General features: G+C 45.6%; 1 protein-coding gene across 4 annotated transcripts in view; it reads left to right on the top strand.

Annotated features, from left to right (window-relative positions):
* The window catches only part of LOC139277166 (deoxyribonuclease gamma-like), an 85,016-nt gene that overhangs the window by 33,639 nt on the left and 32,490 nt on the right, over positions 1-18,887 (top strand). Inside the window, exon 1 of one of the 4 annotated variants that reach the window (XM_070895253.1) lies at positions 12,535-12,713. The exons of 1 other annotated variant lie outside the window; for it this stretch is intronic. In XM_070895253.1, the coding sequence (XP_070751354.1) occupies positions 12,570-12,713 (144 nt within the window). In that variant the 5' untranslated portion in view covers positions 12,535-12,569. Of the gene's footprint in view, positions 1-12,534; positions 12,714-12,812; positions 12,958-13,057; positions 13,202-18,887 lie in introns of those variants that run through there. 2 more of the 4 variants (XM_070895255.1, XM_070895254.1) reach the window with 2 other exon arrangements.

Here is an 18,887-nt window from a genome sequence, read left to right on the forward strand (position 1 = left end):
TGTTAGTGGAAAGGGTCAACTTCTTTGTGTAAGATATCGTCAGACGCATGCAATTGTGCCATTTCACGTAAAAAAAATTAAAACTTTGCAGAAGGAAAAATAACCAAACTGCATTTCATTTTTTTTCCAAAGATTTTCTACCTTTTAATGGCAGGGCCTGATTAGCATTTGGAATCACTGTTTCCCACCTGCATCCAGCCAGATGAAGAGGCTGGCTGGATGTTGGACGAGTAGGCCTGTGACAGCAGGCTACAGAGAGGAGGGAGGGAGGAATCGGGGGAGGATTGGAGGCTGTAGGGGATCGGGGCCGAAAATGTGAGGTCAGAAGGCTGGAGTGGTGATCAGGGGCCGGAGATGGGTCGGATGTCCATAGGGGTGATCGGGGCTGTAAATGGGAGGTCACAAGGCCAGAGGGGTGATCGGGGGGGCGGAGGGGAGAGTTCAGATGGCCAGAGGGGTGATTGGGGGAGTGGAGGAGGAGTTCAGAAGGCCAGAGGGTTGATCGGGGGCTGGAGCGGGGAGGTTGGAAGGCCAGAGGGAGAATCGGGAGCAGAGGGGGTATCGCAGGCCGGGAGCCGAGGATCAAAGGCCGGAGGGGGATAGGAGATCGGAGGTCTCGTAGGGGTTGGTAGGGGGGTGGGGGGGGAGGTCGGAGGCTTCGGAGGAGGCTGGGGAGGGATCAGAAGGTTCAGGACGTGTCCTGTCCAATTGTGGGGGGTTGGTGAGGCAGGAATGCTGGATTCAACATGTAAGTGGAAAGGCTGCTGGATCCAACAGTCCTCGCCTCCCTTTAGCTGGCGGGTTTCCCGAGGCCAGGGAAACCCGGCTGTCCACAGTTAAATTTTAAATGGTGGCTCATCATGGGGCAAGCAGCCTTATTATAATGGCCCGGAATTTGCGGTGAGTAATAACGGCGAACTAACAGCGCTCGACGTTATTACCCCTTTGAAATTGACCACAACATCAGGATGTAGCACATGTGCATCTAAAGGCAGAAATCCTGAAGTTGCAGTCAGTCATCCACTGCTCCGACACTGGCTGCGCTGTGGCCCCACCTCTCCCTCTGCCCCCCCACCCCATATGTGTAATCAGTGTAATTAATGAAACTGATGAAAACTTGGGCTTTTCCATGGTAATATCGCTGTTAAATACCCGATTTAAAGTTAGACCATGTTGGATTAGGGTTTTAACAGTGTACTGACTACTAAACAATGGGAGGGAGATAGAGGAGCAAATATGTAGGTAAATAGCTGTGAAGTCCAAAAACCATAGGGCAGTAATAGTAGGGGATTTTAACTATCCTAATATTGATTGGGACAAATATAGTATGACGGGTATAGAAGGTGCGGAATTCTTAAAATGCATTCAAGAGAACTTTTTTAGTCAGTATGTAACAAGCCCAACACGAGAGGGGGCGGTTTTGGATTTAGTTTTGGGAATGAAGCTGGGCAGGTTGAAGGGGTATTAGTGGGAGAGCACTTGGGTGCCAATGACCATAATTCATTCAGATTCAAGTTAGTTATGGATAAGGACAAGGATAGGCCTGGAATAAAAGTCCCAAATTGGGGTAAAGCTAACTTTGCTAAGTTGAGGAGAGATTTGGCCACAGTGGACTGGAAACGGCTACTTATGGGTAAATCAGTGTAGGAACAGTGGGAGGCACTGAAGGAGGCGATCCGGAAGGTTCAGGCCAAATATGTTCCCTTAAAGAAATAGGGTGGGAATAACAATTCTGGAGCCCCCTGCATGTTTAGGGACTTACAGGGAAGGATAAAGAAAAAAAGGGAAGCTTATGTCATATACCGATGGCTAAATACTATAGAATCTTTGGAGGAATATAAAAAGTTAAGAGGTAACATTAAAAAGGATATTAGGAATGCTAAGAGAGAGCATGAAAAATTCTTGGCTAATAAAATTAAGGAAAACCCAAAGATATTCTATAAATATATTAAGAGGAAGAGGTTAACTAAAGAAAGGATAGGGTCTTTTAGAGACCATGGGCTCAATTTTGGCTGAGCCCGTTTTTCAGCACACTTACCGGACTTGCGCCGTTTATGTATGTTCGGAGTTGTGCCGGAAAAAATTCTTTGGCCGCTGTCTGGCCTCTTCAATGCAGTCGTACAGCGTGGCCAGTCAATTCGGGGGTGGAGTCTGCGTTCTGTGCTGGAAAATGTGCCGGGTGTCTGCACATGCGCAGTGGAGAATAGTGGTGTCCGCGCATACCCAGTAGCGCTGCGAATCTGCGAGTTGGCAATCGGCCATTAAAGAGCTGCTTGTGTCTTCACGACCGAATTTCTGAGGTACAATATCTTGCTTTCTTGTTATTCATCAATTCACTCAGGGGTTACTTCTCACAAGTAATTCATCCAACAGAAGATACTAGACTTTCTGTTTTCACTCATTTCTTAGAGGACGAATAATTCAGAATTCTGGTCAATATGCACTTTTCATAAACTACACCTTGCAAAACGAGAAGTGTCTGAAATACAGTGATTGTGAGATCAAGGCCCCGATATTTACGGGGAAGTGGGGAGGGAACTCATATGTTCACGTTCGGATATAGCCCTATAATGGAAATGAAAAGCCACTTCTACTTTTACTGAATCAAAGTTCCCATGTTTATTGCTGTTATCTAGAATTGCAGCCTCTCCCTCTCTGTGGATCCCGATGCTTGCCAGCTCCCTTCCTCTCCACCCCCCCCCCCCCCGCGCCCCCCCGCCTCCCCCCAGCATCTCCGTTGATTTGCTTGCAGCCTCTCCGTTGAATCCAGGTGCCAGCCAGTTCACTCGCTCCCGCCCCTAGCTCAGGCCGAGTGGTCTCCCGGTGCATTGTCCTGCCTCTAGCCCAGGCCGAGTGGCCTCCCATACCGGCTCTCTGCCTTCCCGGGCCGAGTGCAGAAAGGTAAATTGCAGTTTGAAGATGAAGGTAGGACTTTAATTTTTTTATTTCTTATAGAATTGTTAGTTTTTTTTGCAAGCATTGCTAAGGGTAAGGCTTGGTTGATTTAGGTCCAGGTCCTCTATGCTTCCCGTCCCTATCCCAGACTGAATGGCCTTCGATGTACTTACCTGCACCGATTTCTTTATCTCTCAGCAAGGGTTTTCTCAAGTGGCCACATACACTGACCTAAGTAGAAATGGAGTAACTATTAGCTGGCCAAAGTTGACTAAATGGGCAAAACTGGCGTAAGTGGCTGGTAACACCCACTTTTGAGAAAAAAAATTTAACCAAAAAAAACGTAACTAAGTGAGGTGCACTGGTACAAATTGATTGGGGAAACTAGGGATTTTTAAGTTATGCCAGAAAAGGCAGCCGACTCAAAAAAAAACAGAGCAACTCCTGGCCAAAATTCAGCCCCATGAGGGAATCTTTGTGTGAAGGCGGATGAAGTTGGTATGGTTGTTAATGAATACTTTGTGTCTGTTTTCACAAAGGAAAGGGGCAATGCAGTTACTGCTACCGAGGAAGAGTGTGGAATTCAGGATGAAATAAACATAGTGAGAGAGGAGGTATTAAAGGGTTTAGCAGCTTTGAAAGTAGATAAATCCCCAGGCCCGGATGAAATGCATCCCAGGCTGTTGAGCGAAGTAAAAGAGGAAATAGCAGAGGCCTTGACCATCATTTTCCAGTCCTCTTTGGATTTGGGCATGGTGCCAGAGGACTGGAGGACTGCTAATGTGGTACCCTTGTTTAAGAAGGGAGAAAGGGATAGGCTGAGTAATTACAGGCCTGTCAGCTTAACCTCAGTGGTGGGAAAATTATTGGAAAAAATCCTGAAAGACAGGATAAATCTACATTTGGAAAGGTAATGATTAATTAGGGACAGTCAGCACGGATTTGTTAAGGGAAGATTGTGTTTGACTAACCTGATTGAATTTTTTGAGGAGGTAACCAAGAGGGTCGATGAGGGTAGTGCGTACGATGTAGTGTATATGAACTTTAGCAAAGCTTTTGATAAGGTCCCACATGGTAGACTGGTCACGAAGGTTAAAGCCCATGGGATCCGGGGTAAAGTGGCTAGCTGGATCCAAAATTGGCTTAGAGGTAGGAAGCAAAGGGTAATGATTGATGGATGTTTTTGTGACTGGAAGGATGTTTCCAGTGGGGTTCTGCAGGGATCAGTACTGGGTCCCTTGCTTTTTGTGTTATATATCAATGATTTAGACTTGAATATAGGAAGTATGATTAAGAAGTTTGCAGATGACACTAAAATGGCTGTGTGGTTGATAATGAAGAGGAAAGTCATGGGCTGCAGGAGGATATCAATCTACTGGTCAGGTGGGCAGAGCAGTGGCAAATGGAATTAAATTTGGAGAAGTGTGAAGTAATGCACTTTGGGAGGGCTAATAAAGAAAGGGTATATACATTAAGCAGTAGGCCACTTAATAGTGTAGATGAACAAAGGGACCTTGGAGTGCTTGTCCACAGACCACTGAAAGTAGCAGGCCAGGTGGATAAGGTGGTTAAGAAGGCATACAGAATGCTTGCCTTTATTGGCTGAGCTGTAGAATACAAGAGCAGGGAGGTTATGCTTAAATTGTATATCATCATCATTATCATCATAGGCAGTCCCTCAGAATCGGGGAAGACTTGCTTCCACTCCTGAAGTAAGTTCTTTGGTGGCTGAACATTCCAATACGAGAGCCACAGACTCTGTCACAGGTGGGACAGATAGTCGTTGAGGGAAGGGGTGGGTGGGACTGGTTTGCCAAATGCTCTTTCCGCTGCCTGCGCTTGATTTCTGCATGCTCTCAGCGTTGCGACTCGAGGTGCTCAGCGCCCTCTCGGATGCATTTTCTCCACTTAGGGCGGTCTTGGGCCAGGGACTGCCAGGTGTCAGTGGGGATGTCGCACTTTATCAGGGAGGCTTTGAGATTGTCCTTGTAGCGTTTCCGCTGCATACCTTTGGCTCATTTGCCGTGAAGGAGCTCCAAGTAGAGCACTTGCTTTGGGAGTCTCGTGTCTGTAATGTGAATTATGTGGCCTACCCAGCGGAGCTGATCGAGTGTGGTCAGTGCTTCAATGCTGGGGATGTTAGCCTGGATGAGGACGCTGATGTTGGTGAGCCTGTCCTTCCAGGGGATTTGTAGGATCTTGCGGAGACATCGTTGGTGATATTTCTCCAGCAATTTGAGGTGTCTGCTGTACATGGTCCATGTCTCTGAGTGTTATATATGTAAACATTGTAATTGTGTAAGACTTGCCACCAAAGGGCGCAGTTGTTGGAGGCCCAAGGGTCACCTGCACACCTCGTGCAAGGGAGTATAAAAGGTTGTCTGCCATGCTGCTTACGCACTCTGGAGTTGTATTAAAGAGACTAAGATCACATCAGTTTTAGCTCATAGTGCTCAGTCTTGTGGAGTTCTTCCATACTTAACAATTGGTGACGAGTAACAGATTACGAACTTTCACGCAGTCATGTCTGCCATTGGTATTTTAGAGAGATTTGTAGAGAGTGATGATTGGGAAGCCTTCGTTGAGCGTCTCGACCAGTACTTGGTGGCCAAAAAGTTGGATGGGGACGATAAAGCGATCAAGCGCAGGGCGATTCTCCTCACCATGTGTGGGTCCACAATATACGGCCCCATCAAGAATCTGCTAGCACCGGCTAAACCAGCGGAGAAGACATATACAGAGTTGTGTACGCTGGTTCGGAACCACCTCAAGCCGAAGGAGAGAGTCTTAATGGCCAGGTATCGCTTCTACACGCACCACCGCTCCGAGGGCCAGGACATGGTGAGTTATGTCGCCGACTTGAGACGCCTTGTGGGAACTTGCGAATTTACTGGATTTTTGGGGGAAATGTTGCGGGACTTTTTTGTGCTTGGCATCGGCCACAAGGTCATTCTTCACAAGCTGCTGTCCGCCGAATCCCTAGACCTGAGCAAGGCCATCACGATATCCTAGGCATTCATATCCATGAGCGATAATACCAGACAGATATCTTCCCAGCATCGAAATGCACCAGCAAGTACTGTGCATAAAATAACGTCGCCAGCAGGCAGAACTGCAAATAGCAGGGCTTACACGTCTGCAGCTGCAAGACCTAGGATGACTCAGAGTCCACCATCGGGCGTGAATGCACCATGTTGACACTGCGGAGATAATCATCGAGCCCATCAATGTCGATTCAAGCACTACGTGTGCAAAGGCTACGAAACAATGGGGCACCTCCAGCGAATGTGCAAGAGTGCTGCGACTCACCACATGGCAGAGTCGGCAGAGGATCATCGATCCGGCGCAGATCACGCAGAACAAACAAGAGAGGCAACTCAACCCGAGGAAGAAGTGTATGGGGTACACACCTTCACCACCCAGAGCCCTCCTATCATGCTGAAAGTCAAATTGAACGGTATTCCGGTATCAATCAAGTTGGACACAGGGGCGAGTCAGTCAATTATGAGCCAGAAGGCTTTTGAGAAACTGTGGGGCAACAAGGCACAAAGGCCCAAACTGAGCCCGATTCAGACAGAGCTGTGCACCTACACCAAAGAGCTCATACCAGTCATTGGCACTGCGGCAGTTAAGATATCATACAATGGAGCTGTGCATGAATTATCACTGTGGATTGTACCAGGCGATGACCCAACGCGATTCGGTGGAAGCTGACTGGGAAAGATTCAATGGAACTGGGACGACATCAAAGCACTATCTTCAGTGGATGATGCCTCATGTGCCCAAGTGCTGAGCAAGTCTCCGTCGCTATTTGAACCAGGCATCGGAAACTTCACAGGCGCCAAGGTGCAGATCAATCTAGTTCCCAAAGCAAGGCCCATTCATCACAATGCTCGAGAGGTTCCATATATGATGAGGGAGAAAGTCGAGATCGAACTGGACAGACTTCAACGAGAGGGAATCATATCGCCATTTGAGTTCAACAATTGGGCCAGTCCACTTGTACTGGTGTTGAAAAGCAATGGCATGGTCAGAATCTGCGGAGACTACAAGGTAACGATCAACCGAGTCTCGTTACAAGACCAGTTCCCGCTACCCAAGGCGGATGACCTGTTCGCAACGTTAGCGGGGGGGACGTCGTTCACCAAGTTGGACCTAACCTCCGCCTACATGACACAGGAGCTGGCTGAAGCTTCAAAAAGATTGACGGGCATCAACATGCACAAAGGACTGTTTATATACCACAGGTGCCCTTTTGGGATTCGCTCGGCTACTGCCATCTTCCAGAGGAACAAGTCTGCTGAAATCGGTTCCGCGCACAGTTGTGTTTCAAGACGACATCCTGATCACTGGTTCTGATACCAAACACCTGCACAACCTAGAAGAGGTTCTAATTTGACTAGACAGAGTGGGACTCAGGCTGAAATGCTCCATGTGTGTTTCCCTGGCACCAGAGGTCGAATTTTTGGGAAGAAAGATTGCAGCAGACGGCATCAGACCCACGGACTCAAAGACCGAGGCCATCAAGAATGCACCCAGACCACAGAATGTGACGGACCTGCGTTCGTTCCTGGACTCCTCAACTATTTTGGTAACTTTCTTCCCGGGTTAAGCACTTTGCTGGAACCGTTGCACATGTTGCTACGTAAGGGTGACGACTGGGTTTGGGGTAAATCTCAAGAGACAGGCTTTGAGAAGGCCAGAAACCTACTTTGTTCTAATAAGTTACTTGTACTGTATGACCCATGTAAACGATTAGTGCTAGCTTGTGATGCATCTTCATACGGGGTCGGCTGTGCGTTACAGCAAACCAATATATCGGGCAAAGTTCAACCGGTTGCATACACATCTAGAAGTCTGTCTGAGGCTGAAAGAGCCGACAGTATGGTCAAGAAAGAGGCGTTAGCATGTGTATATGGGGTTAAGAAAATGCATCAATACCTATTTTGGACTTCGGTTTGAGCTTGAAACCGACCACAAACTGCTCATTTCGCTGTTTTCAGAAAGCAAAGGTATAAACACCAATGCTTCATCCCGCATCCAAAGATGGGCACTAACATTGTCCACCTATGACTATGTTATCTGCCACAGACCAGGCACTGAGAACTGTGCTGATGCCCTTAGTCGGCTACCATTGCCCACTACCGGGATGGAAATGGCGCAGCCTGCAGACTTGCTTCTGGTCATGGATGCTTTCGAGAGTGAGGGGTCACCCGTCACTGCTCGCCAGATCAGGACCTGGATCAGCCAGGATCCTGTGCTATCACGTGTAAAATGTTGCGTCCTCAATGGGAGCTGGTCGGCCGTTTCCAGGGAAATGTAAGATGAAATTAAACCGTTTCATCGACGCAAAGATGAAATGTCCATCCAGTTGGATTGTCTCTTATGGGGTAATCGCGTGGTTTTGCGTTTATATGCGACCTATACAATACCCACCTAGGCATAGTCATGATGAAGGCTATAGCCAGGTCGCATGTTTGGTGGCCTGGCATTGATTCGGACTTGCATACACTAGTGCAACATGTGCTCACAATTGAGCAATGCACCAAGGGAGGCTCCATTGAGTCTGTGGTCATGGCCCTCCAAATCGTGGTCCAGGACCCACGTAGATTTTGCTGGCCCCTTTCTCGGAAAGATGTTTTTAGTTGTAGTGGATGCTTACTCTAAATGGATTGAATGCATAACCATGTCATCCAGCACATCCACTGCCACCATTGAAAGCCCCCGGGCTATGTTCGCCACCCATGGCTTGCCCGACGCCCTTGTCATGGACAATGGAGCGTGTTTCACCAGCTCGGAATTCAACGCATTTATGACCCGCACTGACATCAAGCATGTAAGGTCTGCCCCATTTAAGCCCACATCCAACGGTCAAGCGGAACGGGCGGTCCAAACTATCAAGCAGAGCTTGAAATGAGTGACGGAAGGCTCCTTGCAGACCCACTTATCTCGGATTCTGCTCAGCTACTGGACGCGACCCCACTCACTCACTGGGGTTCCCCCTGCAGAATTGTTAATGAAGAGAGCACGCAAAACCAGGCTCTCCCTAGTCCACCCGGATCTAAATGATCATGTGGAAACCCGGCGTCACCGGCAAAACATGTACTACGATCATGCAGTTGTATCGCATGACATTGATGTTAACAACCCTGTGTTTGTCCTTAATTACGGTCACGGTCCTAAATGGGTCGCTAGCACTGTCTTGGCCAAGGAGGGGAATAGAGTGTTTATAGTCAAATTAATGAATGGACAAACGTGCAGAAAGTATTTGGATCAGACCAAACTGCGGTTTACCGACAACCAGGAACAACCTGAGGAGGACATCACCATCATCGATCCACTAACACACATCCAACCAGCAATCGACCTCACTGTCAATCAAGAGGATGAACCCACCATTCCAACAGTCCTGTCGGACCAGCCGCGCAGCAGTGCAGCAATGGTCCGACCAACTCACCCATGCCAGAGAATGAACTCAGACGATCAACCAGGGAGCGGAGGGCCCCGGATCGTCTCAACTTGTAAATAATTTGTATCAGAGACTTTGGGGGGGGGGGGCGGTGATGTTATGTATGTAAACATTGTAACTGTGTAAGACTTGCCACCAGAGGGCACAACTGTTGGAGGCCCAAGGGTCTGCACACCTCGTGCAAGGGAGTATAAAAGGTTGTCTGCCATGCTGCTTAGGCACTCTGGAGTTGTATTAAAGAGACTAAGGTCACATCAGTTTTAGCTCACAGTACTCAGTTTTGTGGAATTCTTCCATACTTAACACTACGCTATACAGGAGGGCAGGTATTACTACAGCCCTGTAGACCATGAGCTTGAGCTTGATGGCAGTTTTGAGGGCCTGATCTTCAAACACACTTTTCCTCAGGCGGCCGAAGGCTGCACTGGCGCACTGGAGGCGGTGTTGGATCTCATCGTCGATGCCTGCTCTTGTTGATAGGAGGCTCCCGAGATATGGGAAGTGGTCCACAGTGTCCAGGGCTGCGCCGTGGATCTTGATGACTGTGTGGCAGTGTTGTGCGGTGAGGACAGGCTGTCGGAGGATCTTTGTCTTACGGATGTTTAGCGTAAGGCCTATGCTTTCGTACGCCTCAGTAAATACATCGACTATGTCCTGGAGTTCAGCCTCTGTAGGTACGCAGATGCAGGCGTCGTCTGCGTACTGTAGCTTGACGACAGAGGTTGAGGTGGTCTTGGATCTGGCCTGGAGATGGCGCAGGTTAAGCAGGTTCCCACTGGTTCTGTAATTTAGTTCCACTCCAGCGGGGAGCTTGTTGACTGTGAGGTGGAGCATGGCGGCGAGAAAGATTGAGAAGAGGGTTGGGGCATTGACGCAGCCCTGTTTGACCCCGGTCTGGACGTGGATTGGGTCTGTGATGGATCAGTTGGTAAGGATCACAGCTTGCATGGAGCAGACGGAGGATTGTGACAAATTTTTGGGGGCATCCGAAACGGAGGAGGACGCTCCATAGACCCTCGCAGTTGACAGTGTCAAAGGCCTTTGTAAGGTCGAAGAAGGCCATGTATAAGGGCTGGCGCTGTTCCCTGCATTTTTTCTGTAGCCGTCGCGCTGTAAAAATCATGTCCGTTGTGCCCCTTGGGGACGAAATCCGCACTGCGTCTCCGGGAGGAGCTCCTCAGCCACGGAACGAAGACGGTTGAGGAGGACTCTAGCGACGACTGATAGCAGGAAGATTCCTCTGTTGTTGCCGCAGGCGTAATACTCTGGTTAGGCCACAGCTGAAGTACTGCGTGCAGTTCTGGTCACCGTATTATAGGAAGGGCGTGATTGCACTTGAGAGGATGCAGAGGAAATTTATGAGGATGCTGCCTGGAATGGAGAATCTTAGCTATGAGGACAGATTGGATAGGCTGGGTTTGTTCTCATTGGAACTGAGGAGGTTGAGAGGAGACCTCATTGAGGCATACAAAATTTTGAGGGGCCTGGATATAGTCGCTAGCAAGGGCCTATTTCCATTGGTGGAGGCGTCAATTACGAGTGGGCATAGTTTTAAGTTGGTTGGTGGAAGGTTCAGAGGGGATTTGAGTGGGGGCTTCTTCACGCAGAGGGTTGTGGGGTCTGGAACTCACTGCCTGGAAGAGTGGTGGATACAGAAACCCTCACCACATTTAAAAGGTGCTTGGATGGGCACTTAAAGTGCCGTAACCTGCAGGGTTACAGACCTAGAGCTGGTCATTGGGATTAGACTGAATAACCTCTTGTTGGCTGGCGCAGATACGATGGTAAATACTGCAAGGAATTGAAAACAGCCAGGGTGATCTCTTGAATTAGTTTCGATTTCCTGGATGGGTCGGCGAGGAATTTTCCCAGATTTTTTCCTCCAATTGGCATGGGTTTTTATCTGTTTTTGACATCAGGAGATCACATGGCTCTGGTTAGGGTGGACTGTAGAATGTTTTAGCATAAAGGATGTCGCAGTTGTGTGTGGCAGACTGATTGGGCTGGGTGCTCTTTACGTTTCCTCCATTGTTCATTGTTCATAGGTTTGTATGTAACCTTCAGAGCTGCTGACCGAGGGCCGTGCGGCTCTTTGTTGGCCGGCGCGGACACAATGGGCCGAAATGGCTTCCTTCTGCGCTTAAATTTCTATGTTTCTATGCTTCTAAACTAATTTAAATTTTGTGGAGTGTCAAATTTATCCATTCTAACAAAAATTACAATTTTTAAGAAACTTAAAAAATATATTTTTAAGTTTGTTCATCTATATTTCAGGTTTACCTTTTCCCCATGCGAGAGCCCCAATCTTTGTTTTACTACATTTGTCACATTCACTATCACTATCTTCACCTCCGTTCATCCCAAAGATAATCCTTGCTTTGCTTTTCTCTGTTCCTTCGAACGATCAATAATTTTGTAATGGGAGATGTCAACCCCTTGCCGCGACTGATGTTTCAGTGCTATCTTTTAACTCACCTGACTGTTTGATACCCTTTTCGCGAAGCAGATTACAGACTGCCTGACACAGCATTGAATTTGCCACAAACCAGAGCACACAGCTCGATATGCAAAGGTAGAGAAGGGTTAGAGGTTCATTTCCAACAACCTCAGTGCAAAAATGACTGAAGAAGCTCATTAATAGCCAGGGATAACACAGAAATACTGATTTTCATAATCATCTGGTACAGCTTAATGAATCTTCATTGTCCCATGCGGAAATGTTTTATTGTGATGTGTGAGATTCTTCACTGCATCTGAAATAGCACCGGCTCTAATACTGAATGGAGCAAAGATAAGCTCCCCCATAGCAAAGCATGTGGGCACATGTTGTATTATTACAAGCCAGCCACTCCTTGGTTAATCGGCAAGTATTGTTGCCAACAAAATACTGTGTAGATTATATTTACAGTTTATGGAAACACAATTCAATCCATAACAAGATATAGCTTGTCTCTTCCCAGTTTTACATCACATTATTAATGCACTGCCTTAAAACATGACTTAGTTGCAGTCTGAGGTGTCAGCATGTATGAAAATCATTTCTCCATTCCAAACTTACAACGACTTGCTTTTGGTCACCTCCACCCATTGGCTAACAAAGCAAAGGGAGGAAGGAACAGTGCAATAAAGTGAGGCAGTGATAAGTGAGTACACTGCATTCTGAAGAGTATAGTAACTAGTCGGTGTCACACCCTGATAGTTGAAGATGGTAAATATGCTGTTTCTCCATGGTGTTCTCTTTCTTGCCTGTTTTCATGGGATTCAGTCGCTTAAAATCTGTTCCTTTAATGTGAGGTCATTTGGAAAATCAAAAATTGCCAAGGAAGGAATCGTGGATCTACTCGTGAAGGTGAGTTACAGACAGTTCACTTTAGTGATTCCTGAAATTTAATTTTGTGAATCTCATTATGGTTTTAAATTGAGTCGGTGTCACACCCTGATAGTTGAAGATGGTAAATATGCTGTTTCTCCATGGTGTTCTCTTTCTTGCCTGTTTTCATGGGATTCAGTCGCTTAAAATCTGTTCCTTTAATGTGAGGTCATTTGGAAAATCAAAAATTGCCAAGAAAGGAATCGTGGATCTACTCGTGAAGGTGAGTTACAGACAGTTCACTTTAGTGATTCCTGAAATTTAATTTTGTGAATCTCATTATGGTTTTAAATTGAGTCGGTGTCACACCCTGATAGTTGAAGATGGTAAATATGCTGTTTCTCCATGGTGTTCTCTTTCTTGCCTGTTTTCATGGGATTCAGTCGCTTAAAATCTGTTCCTTTAATGTGAGGTCATTTGGAAAATCAAAAATTGCCAAGGAAGGAATCCTGGATCTACTCGTGAAGGTGAGTTACAGACAGTTCACTTTAGTGATTCCTGAAATTTAATTTTGTGAATCTCATTATGGTTTTAAATTGATTCAATTTGTAACAGATTTTACTGATCTTGATCGAGCCAGATTAAGTCAGTCCTGTATCCTTGTGATATATACAAAATTCATTTACTGATCTTTTAAGTAAGATTCCAAAGCACAGGCTGAATTGTGAATGGAGAATTACTTATAATCCAATTATTTCTGTATAAGAACCCTATAAGTTATAGTAGAATGAAAAAAATGAGTTATTCCCATACATTGGTTGGATGAGAGTAATGATGAAAACTCAAACTGGTATTTGTATGTGATGTGAAATAATCCCTTTACCGGCACAGGTCTATACTATTAACAGAAAAATACTTGCACACCAAAGGTTTAGTGAATGATAAAGCGTCAATATTGTTAACGGCTAGAAATATCTCTAATTTCAGATTGTATTTCAACTCCTACTGACGAGTATAATTATTTTTTATTGCTAGTTCCCCTGAATTTTCTGCCCAGTTCTCCTGAAGATGCCGCTCTTGTTCGGATACAATTTCTAGGGTTCAAGAAATTCAGAAAGCTGTTATTGCTGAGAGCATCACAGCAAAATCTAATCCTCTATTCACTTGCCATCCACATATATACACTTTCTAGTCACTGGCTAGCAACCAGAAGTCCCAAGTGATTTATTTTCTTTTCCAGCTTCAGAACCCTGAGAGTAATTGTAACATCTCAACTGTGCAGCTAACTCAGCAATAAATGGGAATCCAACCTGAGTTCGACCTTCTCTTCAGAGTGTAACCATTTTCAATCCAAAGTTGTTATAATTGCAAGTCCAGTTGTTGAAATTTGTGGCAAAACAGAGCTCACAAAATTATATTCACGCTTGAAGAAAACGCCTTGTGAAATCCGGAGTTTGAGGACACTTTGTTTGCATGCAGCTTTCATGTTTTGCTCAGTTGATGTAATGTCCCTCATGGGGCATTCCCCGAATGGAATGTCTGGGGAATTATTTCAATAGGAAGCTTAGGAAATCCAAAAAGAATGATCAGAAAAGCAGCATTTAAAAATAACCTCCATAATAATAACAGCTTAAGTGGCACACTGACAGATTTTGTCAGGAAATTTATAGATTCAGCTTCCATATGTCCATGCTGCTCTTGAGTTAGTGAGTATTGAGCACAGCTACAATTCTAAAGATTACACATACAAAATTGCTAGACATGGTGAACAGAAAATAATGGGTTATAGTTTTTGTAGGAGTGTCTTTTTTTAAAAATTCGTTCCTGGGATGTAGGCATCGCTGGCAAGGCCAGCATTTATTGCCCATCTCTAGTTGCCCTTGAGAAGATGGTGGTGAACCGCCTTCTTGAACCACTGCAGTCCGTGTGGTGAGGGTACTCCCATAGTGCTGTTGGGGAGGGATTTCCAGGATTTTGACCCAGCGATGATGAAGGAACGGCAAAATATTTCCAAGTCAGTATGGTTGTGACTTGGAGGGGAACTTGCAGGTGGTGGTGTTGCCATGTGCCTGCTGCCCTTGTCTTTCTAGGCTATAGAGATCAAAGGTTTGGGAGGTGCTATCGAAGAAACCTTGGAGAGTTGCTGCAGTGCATCTTGTAGATGGTACACACTGCAGCCACAGTCCACCAGTGGTAAAGGGAGTAAATGTTTAAGATGGTGGATGGGGTGCCAATCAAGTGGACTACTTCGTCCTGGATGATGTTGAGCTTCTTGAGTGCTGTTAGATCTGCACTCATCCAGGCAAGTGGGGAGTATTCCATCACACTCCTGACTTGTACCTTGTGGAAAGGTTTTGGGGAGTCAGGAGGTGAGACACTCACTGCAGAACACTCAGCCTCTGACCTGCTCTTGTGGCCATAGTATTTATGCGGCTGGTCCAGTTAAGTTTCCAGTTAAGTCTGCCATTAGTTAGACTTGCCCCAGCACATTTAGATTTTTACATTTTTTGCGTGGCAAGTTATTGAAAGTGCAAGCTGATAATAGTGCAGCAAAGGAAACTGGGCATCAGGGACCTGAGTGAACAAGCAATTGTGTATCTCCTGAACCAATCAGATTGAAGGATTCTGAAAATAACAGCACAAGGACTGAGAAGGAAGTGTAAATTAAAGTGAGTGAATTCAATGCCAAATCAGGTACAGAAAAAGAAATAAAGAGAGGGAAAGAAAGATTGGATTAAGAGAGAGAGAGAAAAGCAGAAAGGAAAAGTAACAAAAAGAGTGGGAATGGGAGCAGATGTTGAAGTGGTGAGTTAGTGGGAAGTGAGGATCACCCTTATAGGCAGTCTGAAATATTTAGCAAAGCAGTCACCGCTTTTAATTTTTCCAATGTAGAGAAGATCACAACATAAACTAAACTGCGGGAGAAGGTATAAATTACTATCTCACATTGACAGATTATTTGAAAGCCTGGACAATGGTATGGGAGGAGGCAAACGGGCAAGTATTGCATCTATTATGGTTATGGAAACTGGGAGATACAAAATAATGGAGTCTCTTTTTTTAGCATTAAACAAAATAAAGAAAGGGGGAAGGAGGTAAGAGTCAAGAGTCAGTCATGAGAAAGAGCCTGGGAAAGTCAGCTCGCAGCAAGGGTGATGTAAGAATGAACAGCAGTAACACAAGGGAGATGATTCCTAAGGAATACATAAATACTTTCTCCGCTGGAATTAAGTGCACCAGTACTGGCAGCAACAGTAACTTATTTAGTGCCTTTAACTTAGTGAAACATCACCAAGCGCATCACAAAGTGGGGGTGGGGGAATGGAACCCATGAACCGTTGAACTGAGAGAGAGTGAAACCACAGAGATGGATTATGGAAGGGAGAAGAATATGTGCTTACTGGTGGGATTACGTTATAGATGGCAGGAATGGTGAAAGATGACTGGCAGATATAAAAGCTAGTGGGAAGAAGGATGAGGGCAAATAAGAACCTGTTATTGCTGTGAGAGAGGGCTTGAGAGCAGAGGTGTGGGAAATAGGATAGGTGTGGGTGAGATCTGCCCACACTGACCCATCTTCTGATTCCCTCGTTCCCAGTAGGTGAAATGCCAAACTTTTGCTTTTTACCTCTCATGAAGGAGTAGCTAAAATCAGGAATATTCAGCTCAACCTTTTACCAAATATTTGGTACGCTGATCTATTTGGCTACCACACCACCTCCTGAGTAGGTGTAGTAGTGAAATGTTGCTTCCCTCTATCAAACGTGAGACTAGTGGTGGAATAGTAAAGCAAGGGTTCCACCCTTGAGTCTATTTAGGGTATGTTCCACATTTTGGCTATGCTGTAAAGAGAAACCGTTGCCCTATGGGGAAGGAAAGAAGATTGGAGGCAAATCCTGTGCAGCCACTTTTACATGCCACCCACAGTCGGGTTGGATATATTCAACATTGTGCTGGACAAGATGTTTGCGCAATGATTCATTTTTATTTAAAAATAAAATGCTGAAAGAAAGGAACAGGTCAATCACAGGCCTATAATCTGTGCTTCGAGGGTTTCTAACCAGTCATGTGTGTTATATGGATTATTGCATACAGGTTAAAATATATACTTTTTTTAAAATGCTATATTTTACAGAAAGTATGTATTTTGCTAAAATAAAGAACATGGTTAGAGGTAGCACTCACATAGAAACATATAAATTTACAGCGCAGAAGGAGGCCATTCCAACCCATTGTGTCCGCGCCGGCCGACAAAGAACCACACGGCCATTGGTCAGTAGACCTAAAGGTTACATATAAACCTATGAACAATGACGGAAAGGCATAGAGCACCCAGCCCAACCAATCCGCCTCACCACAACTGCGACACCCCTTATACTAAAACATTTTACATCCACCCCAACCGGAGCCATGTGATTTCCTGGGAGAGGCAAAAAACAGATAAAAACCCAGGCCAACAGGGAGAAAAACTGTGAAAATTGCTCTCCGACCCATCCAGATGATCGAAACTAGTCCAGAAGATCACCCTGGCCGTATTCTATTCCCTGCAGTCTAATCCCAATTACCAGCTCTAGGTCAGTAACCCTGCAACCATCTCTTAAAAGTGGTGAGGATTTCTGCATCCACCACTCTTCCAGGCACCGAGTTCCAGATACCCACAACCCTCTGCGTAAAGAAGCCCCCTTTCAAATCCCCTCTAAACCATCCACCAACCACCTTAAAACTATGCCCCCTCATAATAGACATCTCCACCAATAGAAATAGACCCTTACTATCCACTATGTCCAAGCCCCTCAATATTTTGTACACCTCAATGAGGTCTTTTCTCAACCTCCTCTGTTCCAATGAGAACAAACCCAGCCTATCTAATCTGTCCTCATAACTAAGATTCTCCATTCCAGGCAGCATCCTAGTAAATCTCCTCTGCACCCTCGCCAGTGCAATCACGTCCTTCCTATAATACGGCAACCAGAACTGCATGCTGTACTTCAGCTGTGGCCTAACCAAAGTATTATACAATTTTTTTTTTTTTTAAACAATTTAAGCATATCCTCACTGCTCTTATATTCTATAAAGGCAAGCATTCCATATGCCTTCTTCACCACCTTATCCACCTGGCCTGCTACTTTCATGTATCTGTGGACAAGCACTCCAAAGTCCCTTTGTTCATCTACACTATTAAGTGGCCTACCACTTAATGTGTATACCCTTTCGCTATTAGCCCTCCCAAAGTGCATCACCTCACACTTCTCTGAATTAAATTCCATTTGCCACTGCTCTGCCCACCTGACCAGTAGATTGATATCCTCCTGCAGCCCATGACTTTCCTTTTCATTATCAACCACACAGCCAATTTTAGTGTCGTCTGCAAACTTCTTAATCATACTCCCTATATTCAAATCTAAATCGTTGATATATACCACAAAAAGCAAGGGTCCCAGTACTGAGCCCTGTGGAACCCCACTGGAAACATCCTTCCAGTCACTAAAACATCCATCAATCATTACCCTTTGCTTCCTTACTCCAAGCCAATTTTGGATCCAACTTGACACTTTGCCCTGTATCCCATGGGCTTTAACCTTCATGACCAGTCTACCATGTGGGACATTATCAAAAGCTTTGCTAAAGTCCATATATATTACATCGTACGCATTACCCTCATCGACCCTCTTGGTTACCTCCTCAAAAAATTCAATCAGGTTAGTCAGACACGATCTTCCCTTAACATCTCTGGGTCAGAAGGTTAAGAGACGTTAAACTGAGGCCCCATCTGCCCTCTCAGGTGGATGTAAAAGATCCCGCAGCACTATTCAAAGTAGTACTAGGAAGATTTTTTTTGGTGTCCTGGCCAATATTTAACCTTCAACCAATGACACTAAAACACATTATCTAATCATTTGTTTTATTCCTGTATGTGGGATCTTGGTGTGTGCAAAGGGCTGCCATGTTTAACTACATTACAATAGTGACTACACTTCAGAAAGTACTTAATTGGCAGTAAAGCACTTTGGGACCGGCTGACATTATAAAGGCACTTTATAATAGACATTGGCCTTGGCTCAGTGTAATCACTCTCGTCTCCGAGTCATAAGGTTGAGGGTTCAAGTCCCGCTCCAGAGACATGAGCACATAATCCAGGCTGATGCTTCACTGCAGTACTGAGGGAGTGCTGCACTGCCAGAGATGCCATCTTTCAGATGAGCCTTTGAACAC

This window comes from Pristiophorus japonicus, chromosome 12 (assembly GCF_044704955.1).
Source record: "Pristiophorus japonicus isolate sPriJap1 chromosome 12, sPriJap1.hap1, whole genome shotgun sequence".
NCBI classification, from domain to species: Eukaryota; Metazoa; Chordata; class Chondrichthyes; family Pristiophoridae; genus Pristiophorus; species Pristiophorus japonicus.